Consider the following 16,843-nt stretch of genomic DNA (forward strand, 5'->3'; position numbering starts at 1 on the left):
TGAAAGGTGTGCCTCTTCTCCTCCCACACATGCGGCCCGACCTGTTAAACTCCGATTTTCTCCCATATTCCAAAGTTGTACGTCTTTTAAATTTCAAAGGGAAAAGTAAACTTACTATCGTAGTATGACTTAATCATGGAGTTCATAGAAAAGTAGAGCACGGAAACAGACCCTACAGCGCAACTTGTATGTGTGGAACCATTTAAACTGCCCAGTTCCGCACACTTGCGCCCAGACAATAACTCACCTCAATCTCGTCCTATTGATGGACCTTTCAAAACGTCTCATAAACTTTGAAATTGAGGTCACATTCATCACTTTCGCTCGCAGTGTGTTCCAGTTTATCAGGATGTATATCATTTACATCCCTGAGAATCATTTTTTGCAAACATACACAGAAAAGTATAGGAATACAACAAAATTCATAAAAAATAACAGACATAGCAAAGCCAGAGTCCATGAAAATGAGTCTATTGGCAGTGGAGAGATGGGTAGAGAACAACAAGTGTTCATGGACGAGCTGGTTCGGACCCATGACTCCTGAACCACACCCCCAATGGTAATAGCGATAAGAGAGGGAAACGTGTCAGACTCAGGCAGAGGGTACGGGATCAGGTGGCGATATTGGTAGGCACGGAGTACTGGGGCTGAACACTACTTCTTTTCCACAGTCGGTCCTCGACGTTTGAATCTGCCTTGAAGTCAGATTTCAATCTGGCTTAAAAGACTGTGATCAATATCAGCGAACGTAGAATGAAACTGGACAGACACAACCGCTTTGGCCCATATTTCAGTCTCTCCTCTGCTTCCGCCCATCCTTGCACGAACTGGTTTAGACTACATAGAGCTTTACTCCCAACCGAAAGGGTATCGTTTAATTCGCGATTTCCAAAGCTCTCCGGACCGGATTAATGTAAAATATTGCATTACTGATTGGATTAGTTCGTATATTCACTGGAATTTGGAGAATGGGGGGTGATCTCATTGAAACCTATCGAATGTTGAACGTGAAATATAGTGTGGATGTGCAGAGTGGGAGAGTCTAGGACCAGATGGTACATCCTCAGGAATCAGTGACACTCAATAAGAAGCGTGCACGCCATGAGGCATTTTAGTTTACACTGGGGAAGACGGCTTGATTAGATCTATGTTACTGCGCTTTGTTATGGAACCCAGTAATTTCGAGAGTACTGCGGGCTCTTTTTTTTAAACTCGTGACTGTGCCATTAATCCTCTTTGGAAATTACGCCTCAGTCCCTTGAGGAAAAGCCAAATAGTTCCTCTGAACGTCTACTTTCTCATAATCCATCAGTATATAAAGACGGGGAAAGGAGCGGATTGTTAGAAAAAGAATAGTTCCACACGCTGATGATGCGTTGTATACATTGCTGCTTGCTGTTACTGTCCGGCCTTTTGCCCGGCAGATTGACGGAGGAACCAAATTGCAAGCCCCGGGATGATTTTGGTTTGCTCGGCTTTACCAAGGAAGCTGATATTGTCCTCGGCGGAGTTATCAGTGTCCACGTCGACGTCGAAGATCAAGACATATCGTTTAGAACGCAGCCTAAAGCGGTAAAATGCACACTGTCAGTATAAGTTTTGTAGTGTTCTTATTGAGGGGTTTCGAATTTATGTTGATTTAAAGTATTGATGATTTTGGACGAAGCGTTTTATTTTGGGATCATGAATATTATATTCTAACAATTAATAAAATATATTGTATAAAATTTGTTTTCATTTTGTTTTGTATCTTGAAACTTGAACCGTATATCGGTTGTCATTTTACCAAAGGCTATCACGTAAGTAAAATTTGACTGATATTCTTGGACCATGCACAACTTCAGGATCAAAGTCAATTAATTTTTTTATTGTCATACATAAGTACATATATTGCAGGGTGAAATGAAAACGTACAATTTTACATGGGTGCAAAGTAAAAGTGCAGGTTTGCTAAGGGGAAGCACTGGTATGCAGAGTTGCAATGCCCTTCCTTAAGACCATTTAAATTTTCAAGCAATGAAAACGGCTCAGATGGAACATCTGCCCAACCGAAAAGCACAAGCAATACAGACAGGCGTAAATGTATTTGGAATTAGTGTTAAAACGAAATGTGTGAAGTTGCCATAACAAGAGAGAAAGCTCTTGGGAAACTGAAAAGCCTAGACCAAATGGAGTCCACCCCGGGGTTTTGAAAGGCGTGGCTGAAAACTTTGATGAGGCATCTGTAATGATGGTTCAAGAATCAACTGATTCTAGTATGGTTCTGAAAGACTGCAAAAATTCAAATGTCACTCCACTCTTTAAGATGACCATAAGACCATGCCGATTAATGAATTCGTGGCCGAAGTAGAATGAGTCAATTTTAGAAAACCTAGCACATTTATTTTTCAAAATAGCGCCGCACCCCACCCCCCTACATTTACGCACTGAGTCCAGCGGTCGTGGTGCATACGGATCTTGGACCTCCAGAAAGTGTCCGCAGCAGGAGTGATTCATAAATTCGTGGCGTAAGGTAGGAGATGAGTAAAAAAGCTCTCGGTACATGCACGTACAGTTCAACTTTTTGAGTGATTATGCAGAAAGTTTAAAGTTAATAACTCATCAGGGTGATTGATAAGTTCGTGGCCTAGGCTAGAAGAAGATGAGTAATTAACTTCATACGTTCTTCATAAGCACTCAGCGCTGGTAATGAGAGCTGTATAACATCTCCTTTTACCTCAGGCCACAAACCTATCAATCACATCTCTTAAGACATGGGAGCAGAATTAGGCAAGTTAGCCCGTTGACAAGGGAGAGAGGAAAAAGAAAGGAACGTATAGGCCAGTTAGTCTGATCTCAGTGTTTGACAATGTGTTACAGTCGTGTGTTAAGGATGTAGTTTGTGGTACTCGGAGTCACATGATAAGGCAGGCTGTGGTCAGCACTTTATTCCCAAGGAAAAAGCTTGCCTGACAAATCTGTTTGAATTCTTTGAAGAAACAATGAGAAGGACAAACAAATGAGGTTGATGTTTTGCACTTGGATTTTCAGAAGGACTTCGATAGGGTGCAGCAGATCAGGCTGCTTACCAAGCTTCGAGCCAATAGTATTACTGGAAAGATTGTATCATGGATCAAGCAGAAATTGCTTGGCAAATGGAATTGAAGGAGACGTTCCAGTTGTCCGTGGTAATTATTGGTATTACGACCGATTCTCTTACGTTATTTGTCAATAATTTGGAATTGATGCCTTGTTGCAATGTTTCCAGTCGATGTTGAGATTTAGGCAGGGGCAAGTTGTTTTGAAGAAGTAGAGCGGCTACTGAAGGACTTACACAAAATGTTCCAGAAGTAATTGGAAATATTAGGAAATGCGCAAACATGTGGGAGATGTGGACGAATATGGTCCTTTGGTAGCACTTTGGTAGAATAAATTAAAGTGTAGTCTGTTTTTGAAATGTGGAAAAAATAAAATAAACTGATCTGCGAAGGGACTTGGGGAGTCTCTTGCAGGATTTCTTGCAGGCTGAGCCCGTGAAGAGGAAGGCAGATGTGACGTTAACATTGATTGCGAGATGAGTATACCATATATAAAAAAACAAGGATATAATACTGCTGTTTACATGATCCTGGCTTCAGATGAAGTACCGTGAGCAGTTTGGGGGCCATTATCTAAGAAAGGAAGTGCAGATATCGCAGAAAAGTCAAAGGTGGTTCACAACAATAATTCTGAGAAAAATGGTTTATCATTTGAAGAGCATTTAATGGTTCTGCGCCTATATTCACTAGAATTTGGAAGAATGGGGGGTGATCTCATTGAACCCTATCGAATGTTGAACGTTAAATATAGTGTGGGAATGTAGAGGACATTTCCTACAGTGGGACAGTCTGAAACCATATGGTACATGCTCAGGATACAGTGATATTCATTTAGAATGGAGAAGAGGAGGAATTTATTTAGCAGGAGGGTGGTGAGTCTGTGGTATTCGTTGCCTCTGGACGCTGGGAAGGACATCACTGAATTTTTGTAAGGCAGATGTTGATAGGTACTTGATTGTTGAGGGTGTGATACATTACGGGGGGAAGCCAGGAAAATGGGATTGTCAGAGATTATAAATTTGCCATAATTGATTGGCAGAGCAGACTCGAAAGGCCGAATTATTCTCCTATGTCTTATGTCCTTATATTGTTAAGCTTTAACAACAGAAATTGCAGCAAATACTCAACAGGACAGGCAGCAGCCATGGGAACAGAAGTCTTTTCTGTTTCAGGCCAGATACCATCTTTAGGGAGTGAAGAGTGACTCAATGTGCTACCGGGGTCGGACTGGAGATGTACCTTTAAGAGATTCTTAGAATGGTGTAGATGATTGGTGATGGTGGTGGGGAGGATAAGTGATTTTATAGGATGATGGAAATAATTTAGAAGAGTAATTATTATGATTAATTCATAGGGCAGTTACTTGTGGGCCAAAGGTCCTGTTCATATGCTGCACTGTTTTATGTCCCGTATTTTATCAGCAACGGGAAAGAGTTGAATGTCCGAGTACGTGTATGTACTTGTATGAAATACAATGGAATTAACGAAAACGTATACACAAAGACTGACAATTTTATAAACCAGAGAAGAAGACAGTGTGAATATAATAATAATAATAATAATAATAATAATAATAATAATAATAATAATAATAATAATAATAATAATAATAATAATAATAATAATAATAATAATAATAATAATCAATTAAACCGTCTGATATAATAATATAGGATAAACCAGCAAGGACAACGTATTTAATCGATATAGCTATCCCAAATACAGATAACGTACAGAAATTATTATTATGTGATAAAAGCAATATGCTGAATTAAAACAGGAAATTGAAATATGACTACGGTATATATTGGCCCGATATTATTGTCTATAACTGGTGTCATCCCAAATGCAGTAAACAATATCATTAAAGATTCAGAACTGTACAAATATATCTGTGTGGATAGACGCAATGCCACAATATTAACCGCAACTAGAATAGTCCGAAATTTACTATCATTTGAGATACCAGCATCTGTGGCTGTGCCCATACCCCAGGTTTTACCAGCCTGAGTTAAAGTAAACATAACAAAATGTACATAATAAATAAATATTTAAGTGAATTAATAATATTCGAAACACGAGTTGTCGAGTCCTTGAAGCGAGTCTGTAGGTTGGGAAATCAGTCCAGTGTTGAAATGAGTGAAGTTATCCCCACTGGTTCAGCTCTGTTCCTGAGACAGGTGGCATGGTACCTCAGGCTCCTGTACCTCCTCCCCAACGGCAGCTGAGAGCAAAGGGCATGTAGAGAAAACAATGCTAATCTACATAGGCATAGGCAATAACATTCGATCCGAGAATCATCTCATTTTCTTCTTCCATAAATTCTGAAATCTTGTGCCCTTATCATAATTCTTGTTCATTTTATTGTTGAATTTTAAATAGTTTGAAAACCTTTGCTCATATCAGAGCGTCGTTAATCTCGATGAAACATATTGAACGTAATTTCTTCTTCATTCACAATCAAGGCATGACGGTTAGATTTATTCCCGTCAGTACCTGAGATAAATATTATTCCCTCTAAATATCGAGCTATTTTAATATTAAGCAACAAGCAATAGCCTGCGGGATCTCAGGATCTCTGAGAGGAAATGAATTTCGGAGTCCAAACCCTGCATCAGTTCCTGATATGGGTTACTTTCCTGTAACAGATGCTGAGTTCATCCAGCAGATTGTTTCTTGTTCCGTAATTTAGTATTTGCAATTTGTCGTGTGTCTATCTTGATAGTAACGCTGCTTGTTTTTTTGCTTTATACATTACCATAGAACTATAGAACACTACAGCACAGTACAGGCCCTTCAGCCCTCCATGTTCTGCTGACCCATATAATCCATAAAAAGTACTAAACCCGCACTACCCCATAACCCACCCCATAACTAAAGGTATGTTCAGTGCCTTTCATATGGTCTTGTACGCAGATTTGTGCTTCTCTATTATAATTTCCATGATTTGTTTTGAATGCTCTTTGCCTTCATTTTGCTATGATTCTTTTTTTTTTTGAAAATCCTACTGTTCATTCTTATGGAAAGTGTATGTATTTATTCAGGTGATCCTCTATTTTTCAACATCAACAAATTGAATAGATTGATAAGGTAATATGTATCCTGCACCTGCAGAAAGTTAGCATAGTATTAAAAAAGATGAATATTTTGTCTGCCTCCCAATTTTAGTTTTTTTTTCATTTTCATTAACTGAAGCCAGGTTATAAATTTGTTCGTTTGATTTGACATGATGTACAATGTTCTACAGCTTAGTTCAGAATCTTACTTTAATATATTTCAAATTCTGGAAATAAGACAGCAAATACTGAACGTAGTTGTGGGCTGAATACGTTTCAAGGTACTGAATATATGGCGTATTGTAATTGTCATATTTTGTTAAACGAGTATTATTGATACGCTTTCCTAAATACACAATTGCATTTTCTGCAGATTCCGGTTCAGACTTTTCCGTTTCGCGATAACGATGATTTTTGCAATTGAGGAGATTAACAGGAACCCGGAACTTCTTCCAAACATTACGCTGGGTTACTGGATTTACGATTCTTGTGGTACGCCTGATGTAACCTTAAAGGCCGCCTTTAAGTTGTTAAACAGGCTGGACGAAACAAATTCCACCTGTAGAAGAGCTCCCGTTGTTCCTGCTATCGTCGGGGGTTCCGGATCATCACAGACTTTAGGGGTTGCGTCGTTATTTGGTCCATTTCAGATCCCTGTGGTAAGCCATTTGATGAACTAGATGAACTACTATTAGCTGACTCATGCATAACTTGGTGAACATGATTCATAAAAATCATCTGGCTTTCAGAAATAATCACATGAACAACTGATATATAGCTGCATTTGCGCAGTGTTAGTACAAAATATTAATTATATCGCTATTTTTCTTTAGGCATGCTGCTTCCTCATGGTATTGGGACAGAATGAGAATGATGATCAGAATCAGTGTTAATATCGCTGACATATGTCAATAAATGTGTTGTTTGCGGCAGCAGTACAGAGCAATACATGAAACATACAGTACTATGAATTACAATTGGATATATTTCAATTAGAGAACACAAACACTAAGGTAGAATTCATAAGTTTGTTTATTGACCGCTCAAAAATCTGATGGCAGTGGGACGTAGATGAGACGGAAGCCTCTAGAAAATCTTAGGATGTCAGTCGGTACCTGTGGGGAGAGAACAACAGTCAACGCCCCTCCGCCCCCCGCCCGCCACTCGGTCTCTTTCGGCGTGAGTTCCATAAATTTCCGTCGGTATGTCCACCGTCAACAAACTTTCAGTCACTGTTTTAGTGTTTTTTAGACTGCTTTCGAAGAGTCACTGACCCCGAACATTAATCTTCCTTCTTTACACTTAACCGGCGCCTATCACATCTCTATCACGAGTTACCAAAATCCTTTCAATCCGGTACGGCTGATGTGCTTGCTCATGGACAATACAGTTATAGTGTAGAGATTAAATGAACAATAGTAATATATGGATTATAAACTTGTCTCCCTGCAGGTTAGCTATGTCGCCACGTGTGCCTGTCTGAGCAACAGACGTGAATATCCCTCGTTCTTTCGAACGATCCCGAGCGATTACTTTCAGGTGAGGGCCTTGGCTCAACTCATCAAGCATTTCGGATGGACCTGGATCGGAACAATTAGGAGTGACAATGACTATGGTAATTTTGCGGTGCGGACGTTCAATAAAGCAATGGAAGAGATGGGAATTTGCATTGCTTTCACTGAGGCTTTTCACAGAACGTACCCAAGGGAGAAATTACTTCAAACTATAGACATAATGAAGAAATCTTCGACAAAGGTAATATTAGCTTTCCTTGCGCAACCGGACATGAGCATATTACTACAAGAAGTTGTACAGCAGAATATCACCGGTATACAATGGATAGGAAGCGAGGCTTGGATCACCACGCCGGTTCTACCCCCGCAGGAGAGTAAACGGTTTGTTGTTGGTGCACTTGGAATCGCGATCAGAAAAGTGCGAATACCAGGGTTGAACGAATTCCTAATGCACACTCACCCGTCTCTTTATCCCGGAAACCCTTTAGTGCAAGAGTTCTGGGAAAGAGCCTTCAGTTGCAAGTTAAGCAATACAGAAAGTAACACAGTCAACTATAAATCCGATTCGGGGCTTCGAGAATGCACGGGGAATGAAACTCTACTTACAGCGCACAACGAGTTTACTGACGTGTCTGAGTACAGAGTGACCTACAACGTTTATAAATCGGCCTACGCTATCGCTCACGCTCTCCATGATATGCTTAGCTGTCAAGATGGTAACGGACCATTTCACAAACGGAGCTGTGCCAATATTTCAAATTTCCAACCGTGGCAGGTAAGCACTGATAAGACTACTGAACTGTGCCCTAGTATGATAAGATGAACTCTTGACCTCACAATATATCTTTTAATGACCTTACACCTTGTTTTCGTGCAGTCACGGCAGCACAGCCGTCATATAGCGACGCTGTTGCAACTCGACGCTCGGAATTCAGAGTTCAATTCCGGCGCCATCTGTAAGGAGATTGAAAGTTCTGTCATGATTACGAGGGGTTATTCCTGGTGTTCCGGGTCCCAATAAAACCAACCTCAACTGAAGGTGCTCTGAAACTCTAATTCTTTGTTCTGCATTCTGTTACATTTTTCCCTTCACTGCACTGATGTAGTCTAACGTTCTCTTTGAATAGCATGCAAAAGTATGTTTTCTCTCTAGTTCTGTGAATGTGACAACAATAAACAAATTCACCAATTTGTCACTTACCACAGTGTGGAAGTTTATTAAATAATGCTAATGGCACGGTCAATGGTAAACATTAATTGTTTCCGGAAAATATTTGTGAAACATATCTTGCATTTATACAGTGCTTTCAAAAATGAGGCAATCTCTGTCTTCCCTTCTCAATTTTCCAATCACCCCTGTGTCTTGGGTCCAATTCCGTTAACTGACACATATGTCTTTATCCTGCCTCTCGTCCCTCTGTCTTTCAATCTAAACGTAAAATCTCGACTTGAGATGCAACTGTCGCTTTCCCGCCGAGTTATTCAAGCAGTCTGGTCAGATTTCTTGTAACATTCAGTGAACTTGGTTGAGAGCTATCTCGGTCATCTTGAACCCGGACACCAAACATTGCTATTCAGCGCACTTTCAATTTCTGATTTAGCTTCTGCATTACATGAAATCTGTAAACTTCAGCACAAAGATTGGCGAAAGGATCTATTTTGATAGCAACGGTGATCCGGTACCGATATACGACATCGTAAACTGGCAGCCGACGGATACCAGTGCTATTCCTATAACAGTGGGACAGTATAATGGAGCAGCTCCCGAAGGACAGAAATTTATTTTAGCCGAAGAGTCAATCATATGGACGGGAGGACAAACCAGGGTAAGTGGTGTGATAAAAGACGTTGGATATTACAGGTGATATTTCGGTTGAGTCGATCACTCAGAGCAGAGTTTAGATTTATGACAGTGTGCAATCACGAGAGCACCAGATTCGAAATGATAAAACTAATATCTTTAGATTCAAAATAGCTTTAGTTATTTCTTCATGCAATAATAAGGGACAAGTTAGAGCTAGGGGTGTGGTGGCAGAAACTGTCTCTCTCCTGCCCTAGTCTAATTCCTAAGGTGAGAACATTGACCTGCCTAAAGGTAGATCGGTATTTTTGTTTGAAGTTTAGAATAAATCTTGACTGGAGGCCACCATAGAGTAGCGGTTAGCACGACGCTATTACAGCTTGGGATATTCTGGAGAGCAAAGTTCAATTATGGCGCCGTCTGTCAGGAGTCTGTACTTTCGCTTCATGAATTGCTTGGGGTTCCTTGGGAACTCCACGTTCCTGCACAGTCCAAAGACGTAACGGTTAGTAGGTTAATTAGTAAAAGTCTCTAAATAGTGAGGGCAGATATTATTAAAAGATATAAGACCATTAGGAGTCATTAAAACACTGAGATATTGGTACTAGTGGTAGAGATTCTAACTAAGCAATGTACACTCAGGACCACTTAATTAGGTGACTTCCTGTAATTAATAAATAAAGTCCATCTGCAGCGATAGCAGCCCACCTGGAACGAAAAAAAAACTGTACAAGATGGGCAACCTTCAGGTGAAGTTAACAATGTAACAGTGAATGGCATTTCTTGGAAAGATCTCTGTAACCGATTCATTAGATACCTAATAAAGTGGCCACGGGATGTACGTTCGTGCGCCTTTGCAACTGTAGCCCATCCAGTTCTAGGCACGATATTTTATGCATTTAGCGATGCCGGACTGCAAAAGGCTGTTTTAATGCGCATTGTTTTCAGCTCCTTCCGTGCTCCTGTCAACTTGAGCCGGTCTGGCTATCGTTCTTTGATCTTTCTCGCTAACTTGGCATTTTGACCCACCTAATTAACTTTGAGTGGAATTTTTTCGTGTTTCTCACCATTATCCGTAAACTCTAGATACGGATCGTCATTAAAATCCCAGGATATCAACAGTTTCGCAGACACGGAACCCACCTCGTCTGGTAACAACTATAACTCCACAGTCAATGTCAATTCGATCACATTTCTTTTCTATTCTCATATTTGGTCTAAACAACAATATTTTTCACGTCTGCATGCTTTTTATACTTTACGTTGCTGCCACCTGATTAGCCGATTCGGTATTTACATTATCGAGCTGGTGTACTGGTTTACCTAATAAGATGGCCACTGAGAGGAGCAGCAGCTTCAGGAGGCAGTCATTCAAAATCAAATTGGGCATGAATTTTGTGTTTCACGGAGTAGTGAAGCTCTGAGATTCTCTCCCTCAGAGGGCAGTGGAAGCCAGAATTTTGGGGTGGAAGGATACATTTTGTTTTCAAAAGGCCAGGCAGCTGAGGGAACTTCCAGAAATTAGGAGATAAACGTGGTAGATCAACCATGACTATGTTGAGTGTTGGGGGAGACATCAGAGACTGACTGGTCAGCTCCTTCTCCTAACTGATTGTCTTTTAATGTTTGAACAATCTAGTTCATTCTTCATCTCAGCCTGCTCCACTCTGAAACTTCCTTCAGGTCTACCTTTTTTCTGTAGTTGACGGCTTTGGAGCGCAATTTTTCTGACATTTTCTTCTGGAGATAAAAAAAAGAGACAGAAAGAGAGTAAATGTGTGTGTGTGTGTGAGAGAGAGAGAGAGAGAGAGAGAGAGAGAGAGAGAGAGGGCAATTTCTTTTTAATTTGCAGAATCGGTATCTGAGAAATCAGTCGGACAAAGGGAAGATTTGAATGGCAGGATTGATGGTTTTGTGGCCAAGTTTGCTGGCGACTTTAAGTGGAAGATCAGATACTGTTGAAGAAGAAAGGGATCTGCAGAAAGACTTAGACAGATTGGGAGAATGGGCAATGAATTGGCAGATAGGATGTAGTATATGGAATTATATTATCCTGCACTTTTGCGTAAGAAATAAAGGCGGTGTGTTGCAATGAGTGGCTGGAGCGGACTCAACTGCAGGACACAGGCATCGAGATCGGGTTAGGTTCTCAGGTGGATTTGAACGTGCACAGGAAACAGGAGGAATCTTGACACGGAGTTTGGACACGGAGACCAACTTGGACTGGACTTGGACTCATAGCCAGCACTTGGGCTTGAATTGAACTCGGAGCCTGGACTTGGACTTGTCTTGAACACGGAGCCAGGACTCGACCCTTGGACACGAAGTCGGGACTCGAACCTATAACCATAAAACCAAGCAACTGCAGACAATTCGTTTGGAGTTGCGGCAAACGACGTGCAATTCTCAGCTGCTCTCGGAAACGACAAAATTCGTATCTTAATCCGGAGCAGCGGCAAACGGCCGGAAAAAAAAAGGATCTGATTAGGAGTAGCCAGCATGGATTTGTGCGTGGAAGGTCATGTTTGACAAACCTTATTGAATTTTTTAAAGAAGTTACGAGGAATGTTGACGAGGGTAAGGCAGTGGATATAGTCTATATGGACTTCAGCAAAGCCTTTGACAAAGTTCCACATGGAAGGTTAGTTAAGAAGGTTCAGTCGTTAGGTATTAATGCAGGAGTAATAAAATGGATTCCACAGTGGCTAGATGGGAGATGCCAGAAAGTAGTGATGGATAATTGTTTATCGGGATGGAGGCCGGTGACTAGCGGGGTGCCTCAGGGATCTGTTTTGGGCCCAATGTTGTTTGTAATATACATAAATGATCTGGATGATGGGGTGGTAAATTGGATTAGTACGTATGCCGATGATACTAAGGTAGGAGGAGTTGTGGATAATGAGGTGGGTTTTCAAAGCTTGCAGGGAGAGTTATGCCGGTTAGAAGAATGGGCTGAACGTTGGCAGATGGAGTTAATGCTGAGAAGTGTGAGGTTCTGCATTTTGGCAGGAATAATCCAAATAGAACATACAGGGTAAATGGTAGGGCATTGAGGAACAGAGAGATCTAGGAATAACAGTGCATAGTTCCCTGAAGGTGGAGCCTCATGTAGATAGGGTGGTGAGGAAGTCTTTTGGAACGCTGGCCTTTATAAATCAAAGCATTGAGTACAGAAGTTGGGATGTAATGTTAAAATTGTACAAGGCATTGTTAAGGCCAAATTTGGAATATTGTGTGCAGTTCTGGTCACCGAATTATAGGAAAGATTTCAATAAATTAGAGAGAGTGCAGAGACGATTTACTAGGATGTTACCCGGGTTTCAGCACTTAAGTTACAGAGAAAGGTTGAACAAGTTAGGTCTCTATTCATTGGAGCGTAGAAGGTTGAGGGGGGATTTGATCGAGGTATTTAAACTTTTGAGAGTGATAGATAGAGTTGACGTGAATAGGCTGTTTCCATTGAGAGTAGGGGAGATTCAAACGAGAGGCCATGATTTGAGAGTTAGGGGGCAGAAGTTTAAGGGAAACACGAGGGGTTGTTTCGTTACTCAGAGAGTGATAGCTGTGTGGAATGAGCTTCCTGTAGTAGTAGTAGAGTTCAGTTGTGTCATTTAAGGTAAAATTAGATAGGTATATGGACAGGAAAGGAGTGGAGGGTTATGGGCTGAGTGCAGGTAGGTGGGACTAGGTGAGATTAAGAATTCGGCACGGACTAGGAGGGCCGAGATGGCCTGTTTCCGTGCTGTGATTGTTATATGGTTATATGGTTATACGGTTATATGGACACGAAAACGACAGAATACCCAAAGCAACTTAGAGTCCACTATTCTCGGCGGCCTGAAACGGACATTGCCGCTCTGTCTGAGGTGCCGATCCAGCACTGAATAGATGTAAGCCGGAGTTTTTATGCTGCCGGTACGGATGAGGATCAGGTCCCCAGTGGAACACGGGGAAAAGGGAATTAACAGAAAATGAGGAGTCAACGGACCGAACAGCGTCAGGGTCTGCATATTCTAAATGGAGAGATAAATCAGAAATCAAAGCTACAAATATTGTCTTCCAGTACTCGTTGTAGTTTAGAGGAATTCGAGAGCGGGGTGGGGGGTGGGGCGGTGGCGGTGTGGTGGTCTCAATGAATCCCATCGAAAGTGGAAAGGCATGGTTAGAGTGGATGTGTATAGTATGTTCCAATCGCGGGGGTGTGGGGAGAGTCAAGGACCAGAATGCACAACCTCAGGATAGAAAAACTTTCCTTTAGAACTGAGATGCTAGTAATATCTGTCCACACAAGGCTGTGAATCTGTGGAGTTTGCCGCCTCAGTCAGCCATGGAAGTGAAGTTATTGGACCTTTCTAAAGTGAAGTTTGATAGGTTCCGAATTAGTAGTGGCGTCAAAGCTACACAAGAATGCAAGAGAATGGAACTGAGGGGATGAAATAAAACGTTCAAAATAGAAATGTGGAGCAGAAGCGATGGGGCGAACAGATGAATTTCGCTCCTTTGGCTCATGTTCGGAGTATCACTGATAGGATGAGGCCAGTGATACCCCGGAAATATGTTGGCGAGCTCAATCGAATGACCTTTTCAAGTAATTTAAGATTGTTTATTTCGTCTTCATCAGTGGTAAGGTTGAGATACTTTTGCCAAATAATGATTAAAAATGCACAGGATAAGAAATATCTAATACTGATTCCCACGGTTACCTTCAACCATTTTAAATGGATTCTACCCCCAAATACATCTTTACCTCCCCACCACTAACCGCTTTCTGCAGGGATCTCTCCCTAGGTGAGCCCCTTATCCATTCGTCCTTCTTCACCAAACCCCCTTCCCTATTAATCTCTTTCCGTACATCTATTCTGTTCCAGCTGGGGCAACAATTCATCTGCAAATCAGTTGGCATAGTTTACTATATCCAGTGCACCGGACACATTCTCCGCAACAACAGTGAGGTCTGACGTAATTTTTTCCATCTGTCAGATGTGCAATTGCCCAGTGGCCAGCCATTTTAATCCATTCCCAATCCCGTTCCGATATGTTGGTCCATTGCCTCCACTTTTGCAATGATGAAGCCAATCTCAGAATTGAGGAGCCACAACCCATATTCCGTAAGAGTAGGCAGCAAACTAATTGCACGAACATCGATTATCCTTCTAGTAATTTTTACATCCACATTATCTCTTCTTCTATTCCCACACCATGCCTCTTATATTTTCCTCCCAAATACCTAGCACCTCTCCTGGCGTCCGTTTTTTTTTCCTATTCCCCTATGGTCCAGTCTCCTCTCCTACCACCTTCTCCAGTCCTTTACCTTTCCCACTCATCTAGTTACACCTGCAACCCTTTAGCTGGTTATTCCCCTACCCTTCCCCTTCCTTTTTATTCTGACGTCTCCGGTTCTGAAGAGGCGTTGCGACCCGAAACGCCGGCTGTTTATATATTTCCCAAACATACTTCCTGACCTGTTGAGTTCCTCTATCATTCTGTATGTGGCTTTGAGAACATAACAAATAGAATAATTGGAACTGACTCTATAGGATGAGGAATGTGTTTATATTTGGGGTTAGTGAACCACTTTTCTCCCTTTTCTACTTATAATGGCCAGATACTCTGTTTAAATTCTCCATAGGTTCCCCGAGCGGTCTGTTCTGAAAGCTGTGATCCCGGAACACGGAAGGCTCCTAAAAAAGGACAACCCAAGTGCTGCTATGATTGCGTACAATGTCCCAAAGGAGAAATTAGCAATACCACCGGTAAGACATCTCTGTGAGCTTCTATTAAGTAAATGTCAGTGCAGAAGCATTTTCAAATATAAACTTGCCCTCCCTCTCCAAAACTGATTTGTTTCGTTTTAGATTCAACCGGTTGCCTTAAGTGCCCAGCAGAGTACAAGTCCAATGAGAAACGTGTTGAGTGCATACCAAAGCTGATCGAATTTCTATCATTTAGTGAAATCATGGGGATTATCCTGGTGACGCTCGCATTGGTAGGATTGTGCATGACAATGCTGGCATTTGCAACGTTCTACAATCATAGAGAGACGCCGATTGTTAAAGCTAATAACTCAGAACTAAGTTTCCTTCTTCTTGTTGCTTTAATGCTCTGCTTTCTCTGTTCAGTTACGTTCATCGGAGAACCGTCAACATGGTCTTGCATGCTTCGCCACACGTCATTCGGTATTATATTTGTTCTCTGTGTGTCTTGCGTTTTGGGTAAAACGGTCGTCGTTGTCTTGGCTTTCAAAGCGACTCTGCCTAACAGTAACGTAACGAAGTGGTTTGGCCCAACCCAGCAGCGACTGACCGTTTTAAGCCTTACTGCGCTGCAGTGCTTAATATGTACCGTCTGGCTCGCAACATCGCCGCCATACCCTCGGAAGAGTACAGAATATTTTACCGAGATAATAGTTTTTGAATGCAACGTCGGGTCTGACCTTGCCTTTTATTGTGTGCTGGGTTACATTGGATTCCTGTCCTGTGTGTGTTTTGTAGTCGCCTTTCTAGTTCGACAACTTCCTGACAACTTCAACGAAGCTAAGCACATCACATTTAGTATGCTGATCTTTTGCGCAGTTTGGATTACCTTCATCCCGGCCTACGTGAGTTCTCCTGGGAAGTACACGGTGGCGGTGGAAGTGTTTGCCATTTTAGCGTCCAGTTATGCGATGCTGTTCTGTATTTTTGCTCCCAAATGTTACATCATACTCTTTAAGCGAGAACAGAACACAAAGAGACATGTCATGGGCAAAATGCCATCCGGAAAGTTTTAATAATGAATAACAATGTAATTATGTTGTGTGATTGTGTCCTTACTGTCTCAAATTTTCTGTGTAAACTGTTTGCTTTAATTTTATAAATCTCACGTTGTATCATATAAATGTCCATTGCATTCAGCATATAGAACGTAGAACTCTACGACGCATTTGGGGGTATTATGGATGCTCTGGAAAGCTGGCAGAGTTTAGAGTTACAGCGGGAGATTATCAGGGTGCCTCACTGTGCTGAGAATCGGCAGATGCAGTTCAACCCAGAAAAGTGGTACGTGCTTCATTTCTGGAGGTTAAATTTGAAAGCACAATATAAAATTAATGGCACGACTGCCGACAGTTTAGAGGATCAGTGATATTTTAGGTTCTATCTCAGTAGGTCACTCAAAGCTGCTGCACAGGTTAACAGTGTTGTTAAAAAGCCATTGCTGTAATGGCTTTCATCGACCGTGGGATGGAGTTCAAGAGCCGTGTGGTAATGTTAAATACATAAAGGAACCTTATTTCGACGCCACTTGGATCACTGTGTTCAGTTCCGGTTCCACACCACAGGAAGGACGTCGATTCTTTAAAAAGTGCAAAAGAGAACAACAAAGATGTTAATATAGATACATAGAAACATAGAAAAC

General features: G+C 41.5%; 1 protein-coding gene across 1 annotated transcript; it reads left to right on the forward strand.

Annotated features, from left to right (window-relative positions):
• Window positions 1-1,497: 1,497 nt before the first annotated feature.
• Window positions 1,498-16,217, forward strand: LOC132404312 (extracellular calcium-sensing receptor-like). Its single transcript, XM_059988485.1, has 6 exons — window positions 1,498-1,586; window positions 6,507-6,792; window positions 7,586-8,422; window positions 9,249-9,473; window positions 15,078-15,201; window positions 15,304-16,217. The coding sequence occupies exons 2-6, from the start codon at window positions 6,541-6,543 to the stop codon at window positions 16,215-16,217; spliced, it is 2,352 nt and encodes a 783-aa protein (XP_059844468.1). The 5' UTR covers window positions 1,498-1,586; window positions 6,507-6,540.
• Window positions 16,218-16,843: the final 626 nt, after the last annotated feature.

The sequence above is a fragment of the Hypanus sabinus genome, chromosome 2 (assembly GCF_030144855.1).
Source record: "Hypanus sabinus isolate sHypSab1 chromosome 2, sHypSab1.hap1, whole genome shotgun sequence".
Taxonomy (NCBI): domain Eukaryota; kingdom Metazoa; phylum Chordata; class Chondrichthyes; order Myliobatiformes; family Dasyatidae; genus Hypanus; species Hypanus sabinus.

What these genes read in the sequence shown, in the direction of transcription:
- LOC132404312 (XM_059988485.1), top strand. Translation starts at nt 6,541, where the DNA reads ATGATTTTTGCAATTGAGGAGATTAACAGGAACCCGGAACTTCTTCCA. An exon ending in GGACGGGAGGACAAACCAGG is followed by an intron (nt 9,474 to 15,077) that starts GTAAGTGGTGTG and finishes AATTCTCCATAG; the next exon opens with GTTCCCCGAGCGGTCTGTTC. An exon ending in AGAAATTAGCAATACCACCG is followed by an intron (nt 15,202 to 15,303) that starts GTAAGACATCTC and finishes GTTTCGTTTTAG; the next exon opens with ATTCAACCGGTTGCCTTAAG.